The sequence below is a fragment of the Ornithorhynchus anatinus genome, chromosome 3 (genome assembly GCF_004115215.2).
Source record: "Ornithorhynchus anatinus isolate Pmale09 chromosome 3, mOrnAna1.pri.v4, whole genome shotgun sequence".
Lineage (NCBI taxonomy): Eukaryota > Metazoa > Chordata > Mammalia > Monotremata > Ornithorhynchidae > Ornithorhynchus > Ornithorhynchus anatinus.
This window is the reverse complement of record NC_041730.1, coordinates 66,256,723-66,274,826: the sequence shown is the minus strand read 5'-3', so window position 1 is coordinate 66,274,826 and position 18,104 is coordinate 66,256,723. Positions and strand designations below refer to the sequence as shown.

At 39.9% G+C, this 18,104-nt stretch overlaps 1 protein-coding gene across 5 annotated transcripts in view; it reads right to left on the bottom strand.

Moving 5' to 3' along the window:
• Window positions 1-18,104, bottom strand: part of ME2 (malic enzyme 2) — a 63,719-nt gene that overhangs the window by 22,784 nt on the left and 22,831 nt on the right. For 3 of the 5 annotated variants that reach the window (XM_029060173.2, XM_039911493.1, XM_029060174.2), the window contains exons 2-7: window positions 17,306-17,425; window positions 10,730-10,863; window positions 8,723-8,872; window positions 6,950-7,025; window positions 3,708-3,869; window positions 3,201-3,304 (exon numbers count right to left, since the gene is read on the bottom strand). In XM_029060173.2, coding sequence (XP_028916006.1) covers window positions 3,201-3,304; window positions 3,708-3,869; window positions 6,950-7,025; window positions 8,723-8,872; window positions 10,730-10,863; window positions 17,306-17,413 — 734 coding nt within the window. In that variant the 5' untranslated portion in view covers window positions 17,414-17,425. Of the gene's footprint in view, window positions 1-3,200; window positions 3,305-3,707; window positions 3,870-6,949; window positions 7,026-8,722; window positions 8,873-10,712; window positions 10,864-16,452; window positions 16,540-17,305; window positions 17,426-18,104 lie in introns of those variants that run through there. The other 2 variants (XM_007659511.4, XM_007659515.3) reach the window with 2 other exon arrangements.

The window sequence follows — 18,104 nt, the reverse complement described above, 5'->3', positions numbered from 1 at the left end:
TATTCTACTCAGTTGTGCTAGTGTTAAGAGGCTGGAACAGAGGACCAGGAAGCCGGTATTAGAATTTGTTTCCGGTCATTTAGGAGTCCCTTCCAACTCAAGCTACAAGCCCAGAGACAAACCTGGTGAATTTTCCAAGCAAAAGTATGCTTCTTCCTACCCTCTGGAGATACATGTGAACATCCCCTCTCCAAATGCGGGTTTCACTTATGCAATACTGTTTTTAAGCCCAGCGACACTGATGACACAGATAAGCTGGAGGATTTAATCAAATGGCCACTATGGCCCTCTACTTTGGCAATGGAGTACTGCTTCCCCCTCCCTGCCCCTGCCTTGAGGAGAGTATATTCCACTGCAGGGAATTCATCACGGTGAAATCAACCCTGAGACATTCACCCAGAAGGTACTATACTAGGAACCCAACGAGAGGCCAATTTGGGTCTGTGGATGGCAGTTCACCTGAGATTTTTAGCAATTATTTACTCATTGCTCATATCATTGGTGCTTGTTCTTTGGCTAGCTTAAATTGGAGAAGATTGGCTTCATGTGCTCCCTCCCTCCCTCCCTTCCTTCCTTTCTTTCTCCCTCCCTCCCTCTTCTGCTGCCAAAAATAATTGCCCGCCCTTGGATTTGTTGACATCTCACCTTATTAGTCATTTTCACAAAAATGAATAACCCACACAGGAAGAAAAAGCATTTGAGAAGCAGTTTGATGATGATGATGATGAGATTTTTAGCAATTATTTTTTACCCAACTAGCACACTTGAATGAGCTTGTTGTAGGCAGGGAATGTGTCTGCCAACTCGGTTGTACTGTACTCTCCCAAGTACTTAGGACAGTGCACTGCACACAGTAAGTGCTCAACAAATAACCACTGATGATGATGGAGTAGTAAGCTCATTGTGGGTAGGAGACATGACTACCGACTCTGTTGTTTTGTACTCTCCCAAGTGCCTAGTTGTGTGCTCTGCAGTGCTCAATAAATACCACTGATCGGCTAGGGAAGTAGACCCTAACCAACAGCGCAACAATACCATTCTGAAACTGACCGTCACTATCTGTGATGCTACCAGGCTTAAATCAATGGAACAGCTAAAAGGCTATACTTCGCTAAGGTTCTCGATTAAAAATTAAGGCAGACTGCACACCAACGTCTGTCTCCCCAATTCTAGACTGTAAGCTCACTGTGGGCAGGGAATGTATCTGCTTGTTGTTGCACTGTACTCTCCCAAGCACTCAGTACAGGGCTCTGCAAACTGTAAGCGCTCAATAAATACGACAGTGAATGAATGAATATGGATTTCTGCTCACAGAGGCTCCTACTAGGACCTTAGCCCCAACCCGCACCCCCACAAGGCTATATGCTGATTACAATACGCCAAAGGCCCCAACAAGAAGACTCATTGATGATTAAGAAGCATTTCAAAGAGTTCAGTCGAAACAATCGATCTAAAAACACCACTCTTTTGCTCCAGGCCACATCAAGTAAACTGCCCACATTAGATTGTGAGCATGGAAAGCACCTTTTGCTTCTGTTGTACTTTCCCAAGAGTCACGGACAACGCGCTGCAGTCAATATTACTACTAGTAGCCAGCTTTTCATCTGTAACACAGAGCTGAAGGCAATCCCTCTAGTCTGTTATTCAGGGAACACTGAGTCTAATATGCATTCAATAAACCAAGAAATAGAAAATGGAATCAGTATAGAATGTCCCTAGGACGGGCTGGTCACAAAACGGCATCGAGCTTCAGTTTAAACTGAATGTCTAGAGAACTTGAGTGATCTGTGAGATTCATACCTCTCACAGACTACTGATCTGCCTTGAGTAGTTTCATCAACTTCACCTATATGCCGTTCTTAACATGTAACTGCTTTGCTACATGGCACTCGATAGAAGAAAGGATGAGGGCGTGACACCCAAGCAGTTGCTGCAGTTAATTAGAAATGCAACCACTCTACAGGAGGGCACATTAACAACTTAAAGTCATATAGAGAACTCAAATGATTCAAAATAGCAGTGGCTTGTTGAGAGGAAACAGGGCAGGCAGAACAGTCTGCCGGTGGAAAATCAGGAGAAGGTGACTCTTACTGAAGAAAGGCTTCAGAAAGATTTTGATTCTATACGGAATCAAATCTGGTAGCCACAGCACAATAAAGGGCACAATAAAGGGCACTCTTTATGTATGGATGTTTCAACTGCTTAAAAAAAATACTCCTTACCATTCTTTCTTAGTAATAGAAGAGGGTTTTCAATCAGAATCCTGACAAAATGTACTAACCAGAGAATGATTAATTATGACATGAAATCTGCTTAGTTTCCCAATAGAAGGCTGATATTCCTACCTACTGGTATTATTCAAACTCAGTTTGAACTGAAAACTAAATTGTGGTAAAACTTCTTAAATTTCCTAATATCTAATATTTCTGCCATTTGAATTATCAGTGTAATTTTCTGGTGAGTGTGAAGAACGACATTACTCTTCAGAATGCTTAAATACAATCATTTCTGCAGGGCAACAGTTACTGTATCCCAGCTGTGAACTGGATAATGATATAAAAGGGGCTCTGCAGGGCTGCTGGTTTGGTGGATGATAGGGTCGTGTGGAAAGCTTATTATTAGCTCTTCATTAATATTTCAAAGAGAATCAGTAGCACGTATTTAAAATTCACGGTTTCCTAGGAACCGATTCTATAGAGTGCAAAGAGGATACGTAAGTATCAGAGAAACATGAGAAGTACAATAGTTCAAGCTTTATGACGCTTTTTCATCTTCCACAACTCTTTTGAATTTCACTGTGAGACTGAAGAGATGTACTATTTCAGGTGTTTCCGAGCCATCCTCCCATGAAACCTCTTATTTTCTACCGAAACCAACAAGATTTTTGATAACATGGAGGTTTGAGGGATCAATCAGTGGTAATTACGGAATGCTTACTATGTGCAGAGCACTGAACTAAGCCCTTAGAAAAGTCCAGTACAATCGATTTGGTAGACATGATGGCTGCCCAGTATAAGGATATATACATATGTGCTGTGGGGAGTGGGGTGAGGGAACACAACTACCAAGCCTGAAATAGATTCAAGATATATAGGCTGACTGATACATAGAAATTTTTTTGATCAAAAAAAATCCACCCAGAACTGAAGAGTACTTTTTAACATGTCTTTGTATATATATTGAAACAATTTAACTAATACCTGGCTGTAATGGCTTCCATAAATTCATCAATCAGGTCATCGTAACGCTGTGAGCGATCTCTTTTTTGGTAAAGACCCATATAAAATGGGTCTTTCAAGAGTGTCTAGAAAAAATTAAATACATTTTATTTACATTATTTAGTATTCCAATAAGCCTCATCAGACTGACACATAAAATAAAAATCTGGCACAGATTTCAACTGTTGTCTTATTTCCTGATTCTTGACTATTAGGGCGAATCACAGCACAACTATTCAGATGTAGCTTATAAACCTGGAGAATTTGAGGCAATTATAATTAGGTCAGTGACTCAGGGACAAAAAGGCATACTCTGCTTTAGAGTCAACTTAGGCCTGCCTGACACTCCATTATTCTCAAAAACAAATAGCATCTTCCCACCCAGTTAAATACTTCCCCCTTTCTTACTCATATTTTAAAAGCACCATGAAAGATCATTTTACTAACAAGGAAGTAGAGGGTGCGGTGAGAACAGAAGCATAAACTTACTGTATTGTCAGTTCCTACGTCAATACACACAGGAAGGCATTTATCTGGTCGAATACCAGCACAGGCCGTATAAAGACAAAGCTTTCCTACAGGAATCGCCATTCCATAGACACCAAGATCTCCGAGACCCAATATTCTCTCTCCATCAGTAACCACAACAGCCTCAAAAACAAAAAGATAAAACAAACACTGATATGAGAAATCGACCTTTTTTGTAAAATTCATTTTTAACACACTGGTAGTTGTCGCCGTAAAAGACTTTATCTTTGTTTCAATACTTTCAAAATATGAAAGAATAAAGTAACTGCAAAGCAAACGTGTCTTTTCTGTGCTAACCTTAATTTCTCCTTACGAGTTTCCTTTTCAGTATGCTCTAAATAAAAATTGCTTACTCTGATTAAAAAAACTTTATTCTGGTATTCAAAGTTCTTTCTGCAGGAAATTCTACACTCAAAGACTCTGGTCAAAAGAAGGACAAGGGAGAATAAAGAATGAGGAACTCAGATAAAACTGTTAGGTCACCATAAAGGAAAACGAGAAGTTCAAAAGAATAAGGATGAGAAAATTACAAAAAATTTGGCAAGGGTGAAAGAAAAAGATTTTCCAGGAGTAAAACCGTGACTCCTGAAAGGTTACATATGGCAAAACATGACTTATTGGGGGGGAAAAAAATTAGATCACCAAACCACAGCTCTGCTCGTTTTCAAAATCCTTTGGACATTCCTTCCTCCAGGCTTTCCACGGATTCTTTTCTTCTTCCCAGGCCACATCCTCCCACCTATCACCTCGGGACTTGCGCATTTAGTCACTCATAGCCCTTGAGGACGTGTCATTCTATATGCTCTACTATTTGAACACTTACTTCTCCACCTCTCTGGTTTTCCATTATCTTTTTCCTTCTAACTGTAAATGATTGTGGGTCCATCTCTCCCATTAGATTGAAGCAATAATGGCATGTATTCAATGCCCACTAGGTGCAGAGCCCTGCGCTAAAGCATGGTGTCAGCTCAGACTGTGGTTTTATTTTTTGCTTCAGTTGAACTCACTCCATTGTTCAGTTCATTGCTTGGCACAGAGGAGGCATTTTTAAAGGATTATCTACAAGCATTAGGGTGCTAACCACAGGAAGCACTGGAGTTGTAGAACAGCCGAGGATCCTTTGGGAGCCCCAGCAACTGGCTTATTATACATCTCCAACATATGTTCCATGGCACCAACTTCCAGCCCACATCTTTTGGATCTTGGTGGGGCCTTAGGTGAAGCTGCGTGACTTGTTTTGATGGGTAGCCTCCTGAAGAGGGCTTAGGAGGCAGAGGTCATGGGTTCTAATCCCTACTGAGGGCTCACCTCCTCCAGGAGGCCTTCCCAGACTGAGTCCCCTTTTCCCTCTGCTCCCCTTGCCCCCACCCTCTGCTCTTCCCCCTTCTCCTCAGCACTGTGCTCATCTGTATATATTATTTATTACCCTATTTATTTTGCTAATAAGGTGTACATCTCCTGGGTTCTATTTATCTTGATGATGTTGTCTTGTTTTTGTTTTGTTCTGTTTTGCTCTGCTGTGTCCCCCGTTTAGACTGTGAACCTGTTGTTGGGAAGGGATGGTCTCTATCTGTTGCCGAATTGTACATTCCAAGCGCTTAGTACAGTGCTCTGCACAGAGTAAGTGCTCAATAAATACTATTGAATGAATGAATGAGTTTGTTCTTGATCCAGAGGTCCTCCAGAGACTAGCTCCTAGTCAAGGGGACCTTCTGGGTTGCCCAAGCAATCTTGTGGCCACCTGGTTCAGTCCGTTCCAGCCGAGTCCCAAATGAGGCCTGTACTACCAGGGGAGCAGGCCGTGGGTATGTGTCCCATAGCACGATAGTTCTGACTAGGCATTCACAGTGGGTAGAGGAGGTAGGTACCCATGATCGGCTGGGGGTTTTGGTGAAAGACGGGTTCAGTAATTTTTTCCGGACAGATTCTGTCTGTTGGCCTTCAAGGCAAAGGCCAACTATCATGTAAAGGATGAAAGTTCAGAATCAGGCACATTAGGGTGCTTAATACATTTCTAAACACATACACACACATACACACACATATGTTGTTTCATGATGCTTTGGTAAAATACAGAATTATCAAAATCTAATGCTTTTAAAGAAGTTTGAAAGGTGATAATAGTCTTAGATAAAACTGCAAGAATGAAAATCAAATTTAAAATTTGGTATTTTTAATACTCTTCCCTGCATTTTGGTACTTGGCATTCTTTGAATTTATGTAGCTTTTTATTCTCTAAAATGCTCTCATCTGCTTTCTTAGTGATCCTCACTACATTCCTAAGTGACAGGGTGGGGCAATTATTATCCCTACTCTTCAGCTGAACAATCTCATGTACAAAGAATTTGAGTTGCTCAAATCATCCAGCAGGTTAATGGTAGGATCAGGCCTGAAACTCAGACCTCCTGACTTTCATTCCCGTGCTACTTCTACTACAAAATGCTGCCTCTAAGTGGGGAGGAGCACAGACGTGCCAACGGAAGTAAAAAAAAAAAAATATTTGCAATTATTCCATTTTATCATTGATAAAGACAATAATTTGGCATTTGATAAGCATTAACTATGTGTTGAGCCCTGGGGTTGATACAAGTTTATGAGAGCAGTCTCTATTCTACACAGGGTTCAAAATGTCTTATCCCCATTTTTCAGATGAGAAAACTAAGGCCCAGAGAGGTTAAGTGACTTGCCCAAGGTCATTCACTAGGCCAGTAACAGAACTGGGACCACAAGCCAGGTCTTCTAACTCCTAGTTCCATACTTTTTCCACTAAATGCTGCTGCTTCCCTAATAATTTTTCACAAATTGGATAATCTCTAATATTGTTATCTCAACTGAAAAATACACAAAAAGGCTTTCCACTTGCCTATACGATACATTGAGGTCTTCAGGTGAAAGGAATTATTGTATGTAAGGACTGAAGAAATGGTGTAATATCCATGTTATCCTACTCTATTACTTCCGCTATTACTCTATTGCCCCTATCCCTACAATCTATTTTAATGTGTCTCTCCCTGTAGACTGTAAACCTGTGGACAGAGATCATGCCTACTATGTTATATCGTATTTTCCCCACACTTAGTACGGTGCTTCACACACAGTAAGTGCTCGATAAATACCAGTGATTGATTAGATATTGTATTTTTGAATTTTAAAAATTAACTTAAAAGACACACTCTGAAAGGGATAGTTGTTCTTTTTAGTACCTTAACATCAGTTTCTGGCCAGTTCTCCACAATTGATCTAATATGACCTCTGTCAGAGATTGAAATAAATAATCCCCTGTAACAGAACAAAAAAATGTTTGCACTTCACAATGAAAATTTGCTTTGTTATGGAAGGTTTTTGTTCTTGTTGCTAAAATATTAATATCGCTAGTATTTCTATAATGAAGTCAAATGACCAACCAAACCACAGTATATTGAAATAGTCTCAAAGCAGCCTGTGAAGAAAGATTTTTACTTCATGTTGTAACTGAATTGCAAAATAATTCAAAAGTTTCATCTGTAACAGACAAAAATGATATGACCCCTCCCTCACGCCTCTACCCCCGAAAAAAACATTTTTTTTTTTAACTGAGTAGGATTGATATGGGAAAGCTTCATTGTGGCTTTATGGAGATTTGAAATGTATTTGAAGTTGAGAAGTCGAAGAAATAGGATAAACTGAAAAACACTTCCTCAATACTAAAGAGATGCTATACCAATTATCTAAAAAGTCATAGCAGACTTAGTAATATTCGGAAAAAAGTTCCTAGAGAAAAATCAACTAGTTCAGGGTTGGGCTGATGAATATCAGAACCTAATCAATTCTCAATGTGTATTCTTCCTCTCCTCTCCTCTGACACACAACTGGACCAAATAATCAAAGCTGTAAACCAGTTCTTTTCAAACATCTGTGACATTTCACAATGTATCAGGTTTAAGGAAAGAAATGAAGGGCTTATTTAATGAGGCTTACTAGCTTTTAGTAGCCATTGGTTCTCTTATTTACAAATTGGGGTATGTGTGTGTGAGAGAGAGAAATGTCCTTGTCACTGCTATTTTAGTTCTCGGTTCCCCCTTCCACTACGAAGGCCTCAACTTAGCGGGGACCATATACTCCCCTGAATAGCACTTTGCTTTGCACCCAGGGGGAGGGGAAGAAAAAGGTTTAAAAAAAAAACAAACACAGGTCTGGACCAACACTAAACTGTGCTTTTCACATAATCTGCAAAGAGAGGCTGGAATGTGGCAGAAGTTTGGGGTGATTTGGGATGGATGTGTGTCAGTGGAGCATACAAAATACTCACACTGGGACAGCTGGAGGAAGAGAAGTGGCAAAGAGGAAGCAAAAGCCAAGGTCCAGGGGAATGCAAATTAGCGTTTGTGGCATGTGAGGCTACCAAAAAATATAAACTATTCTTTACATCATAAGAGAGAGCTCAAAAAAATAGAGAAGTGAAAGGTAATGAATAGGCTAGAAGATGATCATGGCCAGCTTGGTTAGTAAAATTGAAATGAAGAGTGGAGTATCTACTCTTTGAATTCAGAGAGAATAGAAGGGACATCTCTGAATAACCAGGATATAAAATTCCAAGATGAATTACATCCAAAGATAATCACATGATCAGCAATCACAACAATGACTTATATAAATATATAGGGTTTTCACTATGGACTATACTTCTACCTATGTTTCATCTTATTACCAGAGATAATGCGGTTTTACATAACCGATGACATCATACAGGAAATTATACAATTTTAGAAAACACAGATGATAATAATTATCTCTCCCTAAATTGTATCTTCAATTATTTTTACATAATGTAAGCTTTTGAAGTAGAAAGTAGGGCACAAGGAGATGAGATGAGAGGGAGATTTCTAAGTGAAGAAAGGGGACATAAAAAATGACTGAACTACAATGACAATCAATTAAGAGCTATATAGATTGTTAATTAAGAAGTCTCAAAAATAAAATCAATGAGCTAGACTTACCTTGGTCTTCTAAAGATGTGTCCATATTGGGAACAGGCAAGGCCTACTGTTGGTGTATATACTATTGGCATTAAGCTTTCAATGTCATCTTGTAATATTCTGTAAAATAACTTCTCATTTCTTTCCTGGATTCCCATTACATAGATGTATCTGAAATAAAAGCAAAGCACACATAGAACAAAACGAGTTTATCGTAGAAGAAATCATACTTAGAGGATGAAGGGCTGATAATTTTCTGACTCAAAACAGAAACTGTTTTCATGCTCACCATTTACATACAGTGTTGAGATTTTGGGGTGGAAGGCAGGGCAGTGCTAGGGCACCGGTGCCAACGGATTCATTCAATCGTCTTCATTGAGCGCTTAATGTGTGCAGAGCACTGTACTTATTCCTTGGGAGAGTACAACAATCAACAGACACGATCCCTGCCCATAACGACCTTAGAGTCTAGGGGGATCAGGGACTATCAAATCCTTGACCTTTTCTGAGTACATACAGAGCCTCAGGGGTTGGAATATTTTCAGGGTTGAGTTATTAGGGGTTTGCTTCAAACACTTGTCAATGATACAATAACTTATTAACTGTAGGCTCACTAGGGGCAGGGAACGTGTCTGCTAATTCTGTTGCATTTATTCTCCCTAGCGTTTACTACAGTGCTTGGTGCAAAGTTAGCATTTAATAAACACCACTGATGGTTAGGTGACATAGACGTGCATGTGTAATTAAACCTGATCAATGCAAATAATACACTTCAATTTGTGCCCAGTGTATGCTCTTTGCAAGCATGAGAAAATGATGACAGGTGGAGAAGAGTGAGCAGATGGAAAAATGACAAAACTTAAAGAGAAAACTGGGTAAGTAAAAATACGTAGTTCATTTTATACTTATCTTTACATATTTTATTTATATTTTTCTTCACATATTTTATCTTTACATTTACACTTTTGACTTTTTGTCCTAAAACGTTGGCACCATTTCCCTCGTCTCCCACTCCTCCCTTCTGTATCACCCTGACTTGCTTGCTTTGCTCTTTCCCCCTCCCAGACGCACAGCACTTATGTATGTACCTATAATTTTATTTATTTGTATTGATGTCTGTCTCCCCACCTCTTTTGAGGTCTATCGCAGAACTTCAGACATGCAAGAAATTTTATGGAGTCATCTGGACCACCAGAGAGCATTTATTTTGTTTTCTGGTTAGGTGATCCAATCTAAAATTACTATTAATTTTTATTTATGAGACTAATCTGGTCTTTACCTACTGTAATTGTAATCTTAGACAAATATATTAGGCTTATTATTTTTATTAGAGTGAGAAAAATAAAGTTCATTATCCATTTTAAAGGCATTCAGATTTAGACCCAAATGAGGGCACTTGACGGGTAAGGGTCAAAAACACAAAGAAATCACCAATATATTCAGATATTCTCCTATGGAAATCCATGTAAGTACACTTACAAATTCATCATCATCATCATAAACACATAGTTGTATTTATTTTCGGGGTGGCAAGCCCTGAACCCCAGGTGCCTGGGGTACCCACACATCCCTTGCCTGCAAGGGACATTCAACTTAAATAATGAAGACAAACCCACATGAGATTTTCCTACGAGTTTGAATCTCTAATGACTTGAGGACCGTGAAACTGAAGTTATGTAGAACAAAGGAGAATACAGTGATGATTTGCCTATATTTATCATTCCAAATGGCCCCACGTCAACTTATATGGAAGAACAGAGCATAGTACTAACAGCAACTACAAAGTCTCCATCTGTGATTCCTAAAGTGTTTTGCATACAAATGTAATTTCTTCAAAAGGCTGCAGACTTTTCTAATCTGCAGTTTCCTGTATTTCAGAATACGCAACTGAAGTAGAGTTACCTTTCAAACGTATTGCAGATACACAGACCTCACAATCCATTCCAAAGTTTATCATTCTATAATAGAGTGGTAACATTTCCAATTAAAAACAACAAGAAAGAGACCAAACCTCTGATCAACTCTTACTTTTCCAAAGGGTCAGTCATTTTTTTCAAGTTTCTGTGGAATCGTAAAGCTTGAATGTCCTGTGTCTCTATCTTGGGAGGCAGGAGTCCTTGAAGGCCAAGCATTTGTCGTTCTCGTAAAGTAAATGCCATTCCCTGGTGAAAAGGGGAAAGGGAGGGAAGAATAATTAGTAGCTACTGTACATTTTATCATCTGTATGTACAAGCAAATTTCACAAATATAGTCTATTCCTGTTTCTTCAGTAACTATTAAGAGCTTGTGGAATATCTAGTTTTCTTGCTGCTTCTTTCCCTTCTGGGGCCACTCACACCTTGTTCATTCATTCATTCATTCAATAGTATTTATTGAGCATGTACTATGTGCAAAGCACTGTACTAAGCGCTTGGAATGTACAAATCGGTAACTTTTAGGATAGAGAAGGGCAAGAGAATGTAGCGGAAACAAAAAATCAGTAAAATTAGAAATTACTGCATATCAGTTAAATTAGAAATTACTGCTTCAAGTTTTACCATATGCTACTAAGAGCACCAGCCTCGATTTCCTTATTTTTTTAAATTACTTAAATTTCCAGCTTTATTGTCTTCACTGGCCCCCATGATGCTGATAACAGCATTCTTACCTAAGGCCTTTCCCAGACAAGAACTAGCCTCAATTATCAGCTGGCATGTCTCATTCTCTAAAAGTTGTAGAGATTAAGTTTCTAAAAATATAAGATTAAGTCCCTCTCCCAAGGGTATAGTCATGCACCTGTCTTCTTAGCCCTCATGTACTTTATTGCCTCCTTTTCAGTGCTTGTAATGTTATTCTCAAGCTGCTCCTTGACAAACAGCGTGGCTTAGTGGAAAAAGCACTGGCTTGGGAGTCATTAGTTGTGGGTTCTACTCCCGGCTCCGCCATTTACCGGCTGTGTGACTCTGGGCAAGTCATAACTTCTCAGTGCCTCAGTTACCTCCTCTGTAAAATGGCGAGCCCACATAGGACAACCTCATTAGCTTGTATCTACCCCAGTGCTTAGAACAGTGCTTGACATATAGTAAGCTCTTAACAAATACCATCATCATCATTATTCTTATTATTCTTAAATTAGATCTAAACCTCTGAAGTCCCATTTAAGTAAGCTGATTAGCATTTTAGGAATAACATCAAATGCTTTCATTTTTCATTTTAATAGCATGAATGATGTAATGGAGAAAAATTATTCCCACCTTGGCAAATGCAAAAAAAAACAACCCCAAACCCTTAATCAAGATGAGTCATTGGTGAAAGCCATAAATGGCATCTGTGACTCTGGTTCCTATAATTCAATTAATTTTATTTGGGTGGGGAGGGCAAATGCAAAAGGAACACTGAAATTGTGTCAGCAATAGAAAGACAACCAAACTGCGTGAGGATGGATTCATGACAAATCAGTGAGGCAAACGAATTTGGACTGGGGCCTCTGAGATCCTTCAGCTTGAAAGAACTGGGGAAGGAAACACAAATGAGAGAGGGGGTTAAGTGAGGACGGCTTTTTGCCATTCTAACTCATACTTATCTTGGAAAGATCTAACACTGCCCACGAATGATATTTTGTGGAGAGCTGCTCTTAGGAGTCAATTTACCATGGGGCATCCATAGGGGTTTCAGTTTCTTCATCTAGATAATAATAATGCTGGTATTGTTAAGCGCTTACTATGTGCAGAGCGCTGGGGTAGATACAGGGTAATGAGGTTGTCCCAAGTGAGGCTCACAGTTAATCCCCATTTTCCAGAGGAGGTAACTGAGGCACAGAGAAGTGAAGTGACTTGCCCACAGTCACACAGCTGACAAGAAGCAGAGCGGGATTCAAACCCATGACCTCTGACTCCCAAGCCCGGGCTCTTTCCATTGAGCCACGCTGCTTCTCTAGATCTTCCCCTTCCCTTCTTGACAAGGATTTCATAAATATTTTCTTTTTTCTTTTCTTTTTAAAGCAATATGTTCTTCAGGGATGGTGTTAAATTCATCATAGTTGTTAGAAGGGGAAGAAGCAGCCAGGGTAATGGTACTTTTGATTAATAAAGGATGCAAAAGAAGTAGCCCTGATAAATATTAAATGAATGTAATTATTACTTAAACCATTATTTCTTTGGGAGCTTATAAATTCATTTAACTGAAGAGAAAATGTGCTACAGTGATGCAGAACATGTATCTTTTAAAATGAAATGACAATTTTGAAGCAAAATGAATAGGTATAACACATAGTTGCTGAACCTGACCATTAGTAAAACTAACTGTAAACAATCTTAGAAGAGACTGTCCTTGAACACCTCACCACTGAAGACAAGGTCATGTTGTGGGCCACATAGACCTCTAAATGGATGTAAAAATGGTCAGCAAGGCCCTGTCAGTTTTCCCATATTTTTCTGAATCTGGGTGGAGGAGGTGCTTTGCTCTGGCTTGGCTCCCTAACTCTGGACAGTAGTGGGTCCTTCTTTTCCCTGTGTCTTTTTGTATTTAGTTTTTCCCAAAACCACCTTGAATTGTCACCCCGCTTACCTGTCTGAGACCACAGCTTCCTAACCAATTAATGGGAACCGGGGTTGGGGAGAGAGAAAGAGGGAAAATATTGAGCAATATTCCACTCCAACCCATCCCCCACAGCTGGGACCACTGGGAATGAGAACACAAGGAAGTTGGAGCAGGCTTTTGTCCTAATAACTCTTCCTCTTCCTCTCCTGTCTCACTCCCCTCCCATCCTCCCAGAAGGCAGGGAAAAAGAATGATTCCCCAACTAATGCGAAAAAGAATGATTCCCCAACTAATGCCAAGTACACAGTGGGTGCTCAACCTTTCTTTCTTGGCATATATGAAGGCTACACGCTTTCAAATAGAACTTTGGTGAGAGAAACCAGACTGATCATATTTAGATAATTAAGAAATAATTTACAAAGAAGTCACACAATCTTGGGGAAGATGTTCTTTTCTGATGGACAGATCCATTTCTTTATATAATTTTAAAGCTACGCTTTTATGAGTTATTGGCATTATGGAGGGTATAAAACTTTCCCTCCCAAAATACCCAATAACGGTAATAATAATGATCAATAACAATAATAATATTAGTATTTGTTAGCCATCTGTTACATACTGAGCACCATACTAAGTGCTGGAAAATACATGACAATCGGATACAATACTATGCACATATGGAACAGGGCTCATCGTCTAAGCTTATTTAGAGATGAGATGCAGCATGGCCCAATGGATAGAGGACGGGCCTGGGAGTCAGAAGGATCTGGGTTTTTTCTCTCGGCTCTGCCACTTGTCTGCTGTGTGACCTTGGGCAAATCACTTCACTTCTCTATGCTTCAGTTACCTCATTTGTAAAATGGGAATTAAGACTACGAGTCCCATTTGGGACACATGGACTGTCCAACCTATATCTTGTATCTACCCCAGTGCTTAGTTCAGTGCCTGGCACATAGTATGCGCTTAACAAATGCCATTAAAGAAAAAGGTAACCCAGGCACGAATATCATCAGTGACTTGCTCAAGTTATAAAGTAAATTTTAAAAGTCACTTTTTAAATGTTCTGGGTTAAATCAGTTTAACAGATATGATTATGTTTACCTGATCTACTTGAAAGAGAGAACCAACTAAACATTTCTAGATCGACTGCGATGACATTTATACAACTTGACCATTGGCTTTAATCAATCAGCTCACCCTCTATTTAGCTCACTGATTTCCTGCATGCTTTGCTCTCTAATGCCAACCTACTCACAATCCCTGGACCTCATCTATCTTGCCATCCCACCTTGCCCAAGTCCTTCCTCTGGCCTGAAACTCCCTCCCCTGTCATATGTGGGACCACCACTCTCCCCACCTTCCAAGCCTTATTAATAATAATAATGACGGAATTTGTTAAGCGCTTACTATGTGCCAAGCCCTGTTCTAAGCGCTGGTGTAGATACATGGTCATCAGGTTGTTCCACGTGGGGTTCACATTCTTCATCCCCATTTTACAGGTGAGGTAACTGAGGCCCAGAGAAGTGAAGTGACAGGCCCAGAGTCACACAGCTGACAAGTGGTGGAGTCGGGATTAGAACCCACGCCCTCTGACTCCCAAGCCCGGGCTCCTTCCACTAAGCCGCGCTAAATCCTAACGCCTCCAGGAAGCCTTTCCTAACTAAACCCTCATTTCCCCTGCTCCCTCTCCCTTCTGCACTGCCTATGCTCTTGGATCTGTGTTCTTTGAGCACTTGATATTCACCCCACCTTCAGCCCAATGGAACTTTTGCACATATTCTTACACTCCACCATTTCCCCTTCCTGTAATTTATTTGAATGTCAGTTTCCCCTTCTGGATTAAGATCCTTGGATTAAGATCCCGGATTAAGGGATATGATCCTCGTGAGGAGAGAATATGTTTACCAACTCCAATGTGTTGAACTCTCTCAAGTACTAAGATCAGTGCTCTCCATAATACTCGCCTATCCACTTGGGTCTGTGCCCATTAAGCACTTGATATTCACCCCACCCTCAGCCCACAGTACTTCCATGGATTTTCAGGACTGTCTCCTCCTCTAGACTGTAAACTCTTGGTGGACTGGGAAAGTATCTGCCAACTCAGTTATGCTGTACTCTTGCAACTGCTTAGCACAGTGCTCCACACACATTAAACATGCAATAAATACCCCAAATGATTAATCTAATTGCAGAACAAACAAAAGAATATTCAACCTACTTCGTGGCAGAGATTAAACATTCAGGATTCATACTTTTCAACCTCTACAGAAGCTATGCTGCTCTGTTTACTTTTCATAACGAGGAATAAACAGTTATGTAACCACGTAGTTCGGGCATTCAAAGAGATTTCCTCCAATACAACTGTCATTTGCCACACATGAGTTTGAATCCTTTACAAACAGTTGAAAGCTAAACATTAGAAAATAATTTAAAAATGTATTATTTTTTATGAGGTCCCTCGTTTTATTAGTGATTACTTGGCAGAACTGACAAGGTTATTAAAGTTAGAGCTGGATTAGAAACTCCTATCCAGAGAGTGGATTATCCTCACCCTGTAATTCTGCCTGACATTGTTCTCTCTGCATCTTTGGCAGGACAGAGAGGTAGAAGAGAAAGAAGAGGATATTTATAGATTATTTGTTGAGTTCATTTATCCATGATAAGACCAAAAAACTGAGTTGACTACTGTATATTACTTAGTTTTTCCTAAAGTGTACACAACAGATATTCTAACAGCGTGAATTTTTAAATTAATTTTTAGTTAGTGACTATATTGTATTGCTCCAAAATTAAGATGGCCCAAGATCTCAAATGAACTCCTTGAAACTGAATGCTTCAGAATAGAAAATAGTTAATCCTTCCATTCACTTTTCCTCTCATCTCTTTGTGTGTATCACTTGTGTCATTTCTATAAATCTCCAGGAATTTTTTGTTTAAGATTCATGTGCATGCTATTTTTGTCACCAAATTATCACTGCTTGTGTTATGCAATATTTAATATTTTTCTGATTTGACCTTTCTTAATGAGAAAACTTAAACATTCCTTCAGTCTGGATCTGAGATGAGGTGAGGAGGGAAGATGCCAACAGCTGGCAACTGCACAGAATAAGAGATTAATTGAGAAGAAAATTCAGGAAGAAAAACCACAATTTGGGAGTGGCGAAAGGAGGGGGAAAAAAGAGAAGGGAGCTTCATCTCATTCATTCATTCAATCGTACTTATTGAGCACTTACTGTGTCTGGCTCATATGAATTATGAATTGCCACTGTCCTTTTTACAGCTCAACCTTAGAATGTACAAAAATGAAAATTCAGAGGGACCTGGAAATAATTTTTGGATAAGATCACTCATTCTGAAAACACTTTTTACTTGTCTAAAAAGCAAAGGGGCTGTCTTGACAGAGGAACTTTGCAAGGCAACATGTCTGCTAATTCTCTTGTATTTTACACTCCCAAGGACTTAGACCAATGCTCTGCACGTAGTAAGGGCTCAATAAATACCACTGATTGATTGATATTTTTGGATACATAAGTAAACTAAGAAGGATACTGTGTTCATTTCCTCTGGATCCAAATTCATAGGCTGCAAGTGTATTGAGGGAGGTCCAGCCGCTGATAACAGAAGCAATACATCATGTATTTTTTCCATCAACCCCAATTTAAGGCCCTTTGACGAGAGACCTTGGGTCAAATTTTTTTCAAGTACTCTCATAAGCCATGCTATTTAGCTCTGTTACTGACTTGAGCAAAAATAAGAATCAATTTTGAAAATGAAAGCCTTTATATTCTATTTCCAAACATCTAAACTGGAGAGTTACTTGATTTTGATTGATAGGTATAGGCCATGTAATTAAAGCAGGATTACATCTTACAGTTAAACAGCTGTAGAATGCGATTTTAACGTGCAATGCCATTTTACAACGGCCCTATCATTTAAATCTCTTCAAAACCCAGTTATTTCTCAAGTCCCAAATTACACAGTTCAAGTCCTAAACTCCACCAAAGCAGCAAATGAACGCCAAATGAGGAAACTGAAATATCATTACCAGGATCAGATAAGGCGTAGAATAATAGGAAAATTACTCACTTTGTTTGTTCTCGGATTCAACATCAGTGGCTTGCCTTTCTCCTTTGTGTGTAATCTGCGACGTGCCAAAGAACAAGGCGTGGCAATTACTCTTAACCGGGACAGCATTTTTGATATCACCTGGAAAGAATGAAAAGACGAGCATATTTGAAGGATTGGAACCGCCAATGTTTGGTATCCCCATCGAAGGGTTTTGATTTGGGATAGACTGTGAGAGGACAAGCAGGCCGAACGGACTGGACAAAACTAAGGAAGGGCAGGGAGAAAGGTACAGAAGACGGTGGTGTTGGTTACAGTGTGGCGATGGACAGAGTGGAGGTCCAGCATCTTTCAAATGCTGCTTCCACCACTAACTTGAGCCAGGTCTGACCCATGAGCTGCGAGGCCGCAGGGCTAGTTCTAGTCAGTCAACGACAAGTCAAAGCCAGTGGGGATTGGGAGGATTTAAGACACCTTGGCACTGCAGCCCCTTCCACGTCTGGTGTTTTAGGTTGGGGAAGTTACAACAGGGGGAGAGTTGAGTTGTTAATCAGTTATATGGCAGCTACCCATATGAATACCTCCTTCCTTCCGCCTTGAAGAGATGTTAAAAAATATCAACTACCGCCTGGATTTTCTGACGGATTCCTGACCCAGCTTCACTTTGGGGATAATTCAGTGCTTGCCAAGGCCAGGCACAGTCAAGAGCCAGAAAGCCAAGCTGGATCCAACAGAGGCTTGCATGGGTCGGGCACCGCAATGTCCAACCTACCCTAGTATTGGCTCCCACTAGGGTTGGTTTGGCCCTGTACTAGCGGTG